Genomic DNA, 3,233 nt, shown 5'->3' with positions numbered 1-3,233 from the left:
TGAAATCACTTGAGAAAGAAGAGACTTGCAACTCAAAATACCTCAATCTAGCACTCAAATCAATCTGCATTAGTAGTTTAGTACTTTCTACTAATTAGAGATAATCTATAATCTCCATGAAAGTAAGGAGTGTCGTTGAACTAAAGAAGCTCATCTTTCCATAACCAGAGTCTCAGAGTTGGGTTATTTGCTTTGAGTGTGAAAAAAATTAATTATGAACTAAGTATGTCCCACTTTAACATCACTTATGTTGTATTAATACACGACAACATAATACATTAATACTGGCACCAGTTTGTATTATAGTGCTGATTGATTTATAATTAAGAATAACAATTATACTTCAGTTGTTATATTAATCAAAATCATACCCGTGATTCCTTTTTCTTCTAAAGTCATATATTATATAATCTCATTTCTTTAAGCATAATATTCCACTAACTACATTGATTTCATAAGTGTATTAAAAGTAATACACTTTAGGGTCCCAAAAGTCACATTATGCAGCAATAGCATCTCAAGGAGCCAAAAGTATGAAGTGTAACTTTCACACCAACTTTCTCTGTCTCAAATAATTGTGATCCTTACAAGTTATAATAATCAATCTTAGTGAAACACTGCACACAAAATCATGAAGACTTGATCTATTGAACTGTCCACCTTTGTTTAAACAATAACACTAAATAATAAACTTCAAAACAAAACTAAACCAAATAATTCAATAATATTCCATTTGATCATATAATTCATTAGTGAACACAAATCAACCAACTGCGTAAACTATCCGTTCCTTTTAATACTATTAACAATTGCAGAATCCAAAACTAAAAATGTTTTACTGTAATCAAATACAATCCCAATGTTCCAAATTTTTCAAGTTTCGAAAAATCAGAACCCAACATGATTTTTTTTTTTTAAAGATTGCCGAAGCTACTACGACACGTGCACCCAACGTGCAACGCTAGGCACGCCATGATTCACGGCGAACACCATGTAATAACCCGGTGGCGCAACCATCCCATTCGGCGGCGCCGTACACCCAATCCTATACCTACCAACACCACCGTCCGGCACAGCAGAAGTAACGGCTAGTTTGACCAAACGTTGACCCTGTGAAAATGAGTGCGTTGCAAAAGGCGCACTCGCCAAATTCACCTCCACAATTTCCACCACAGGCAACTCAACCGACACAATCACATTAAACGTCGCTCCAAAAAGCACCGTTTCGGGAACCTCCAAAATCTCGGGTCGGATATTCGCCTTATCCGGACCCAAATACTCGGGAGAAAACGCTTCAATTCTCAATTCCGTTGGAAATTCAGCATCGAACTTATAGAACACGTGCGGGTTGCTCCCTGCAAGAAGCACCCTTCCATCGGGTAACAAATTCGCAGTTGAATGGTACATCCTGGGAACTGTTCCCGGGTTCAGAACCATGAACCGAAGGCCTAACGGTTCGTTAGGCCGGTAAAGAACCGGGTTCAAACAGGGATTCGATGCCATGTCAAATCCCTGCGAACCCGACATAGCGCCGTTAATGATCAAAACGTCGCCGTTTGGTAGCATTACCATGTCTCCCATTATCCTCCCATACGGCATGTCCTCCGTGACCCAAACCGGATCAATTTGAGTTGCAGAGATCCGGCCGCAGCTTCCGTGAGCCGGAGTATCCGTACTCCGCTCAAGAAACGCACCGTACTGTGCTCCGCCGCAGATAACAATCTCCGCATTGGAATAATCTCCTTGCAACGCAAGCATGACGGAGGACCCCGCGGAGGGGTAATTCCGTGGACCACCGTCTAGCTGCGGGTACACCGTAAGGACTATGTTCTTGGTGTAATCGTACATCACCGCCTTCGTGTTCGCGAACACGAAGAGGTGACCATTTGGGAGAAGATGAACGTAAGGGTAGAGGTTATCCATTTGCGTGTCTTCTGCTTCAAGAAGGAACGGGAACGAAATGGCACCATTTATGCGTTTCGGGTAGAATTCGACGGTGTTGGAGCCACGTCCACCAACTATGATAACGGAACCGTCAGGGAGGATCTGATTCGATGCGTACCAGCGTCCTTCCGTTAATTCGACGTCGTTTAGCTCAACCCAATCGCATGACCCATTTATGTCACACGGGTCTATTTTCCGGATCTTTTTGAAACCTTCTAAGTCGCCACCGGTTTGGAGGAGAGTGCCGTTTGGGAGAAACTGCCCCGATGAGCACCACGTGTCGGTGAGGATTTTTAACGGTCGGATTTGGTTGGTGTGGAGGTCGAGGAGGACGGAGTGAGCGTAGCAGTCAAGCTTCAATACGGCATCGTTTTTGTCGAAACGGCAGTGACCTTTGGGGAGGAGTTTGCGGGATGGGCCGATGTTTGTTCGGTCTAAGAGGACCACCGTGTTGAACCGGGTCACCGCCGTGTGCATTGAGGCGATGCCGGCGTCGGCCACGAGGAGTTCCCACGTGCCGGGGAGATCGGCACGTGAGTGAGTTAAATGGAAAAGAATGATGAAGCAGTAGCATAGTTGAGATGCAAGGACACTGGTCTGGTCCATGGCGAAGATAGTGTTTGTGTTAGTGAGTGGAAATAAGAAACTGAAGGGTGATGAAGTGAGGTGAAGTGAAGCTTCTATTCTGATTATTTTATATTATTATTAATTATAAAAGAATATTCTTGTTTGAAAAGTTAAAAAAAAAAAGAAAATGGATAATGGAGTGGGAATTGTACAGAGGGAAAAAGGTGTATTATTATCATTATTATGATAGTGGTTTTGTAGTTTTAGACTTTTAGGACTGCCATTAATTATTAGTTTGTATTTGTGGATGAGAGAACAATAATGGTTGTAGAGAGTAGACAATTGATGGGATGCAATATATATAGAGGAATGCTAGGCACCATCAACTTTTGTGATTTGTAACTATTAAATAGTCATGAATAATGGTTTAAATAGTGTGAGATTAGTATGAGATTTCATCCAATAATTCACTTTTCTTTGCTAATTACATACTGATCAAAATTTAACAAAATTACTGGTTTTCTAGACTTTTCCATATATATACACACTGTAGTGATATTTCATTTTCTGCTAATTGGCTATTGACTATTGAGTATTTTTTTATATGCATTCATTATCTGGTTGGACCGTTGGTGTCTTAGTGATATGTCCTTCCAATTTGAGCTAAAATTAAATATTTTTTGTGTTTCACATTTAAAAATAGGTATCATTATATATTTCTA

The 3,233-nt window shown here is 40.8% G+C and overlaps 1 protein-coding gene across 1 annotated transcript; it reads right to left on the bottom strand.

Moving 5' to 3' along the window:
• Positions 1-705: 705 nt before the first annotated feature.
• LOC107625617 (glyoxal oxidase-related protein) lies at positions 706-2,633 on the bottom strand. The gene has a single exon (XM_016328302.3). The coding sequence runs from the start codon at positions 2,548-2,550 to the stop codon at positions 934-936; it is 1,617 nt and encodes a 538-aa protein (XP_016183788.1). The 5' UTR covers positions 2,551-2,633; the 3' UTR covers positions 706-933.
• Between the last annotated feature and the right edge of the window lie 600 nt (positions 2,634-3,233).

The sequence above is a fragment of the Arachis ipaensis genome, chromosome B2 (genome assembly GCF_059453495.1).
Source record: "Arachis ipaensis isolate K30076 ecotype BB chromosome B2, ASM5945349v1, whole genome shotgun sequence".
NCBI classification, from domain to species: Eukaryota; Viridiplantae; Streptophyta; class Magnoliopsida; order Fabales; family Fabaceae; genus Arachis; species Arachis ipaensis.
This window is presented reverse-complemented; position numbering and strand designations above follow the sequence as displayed.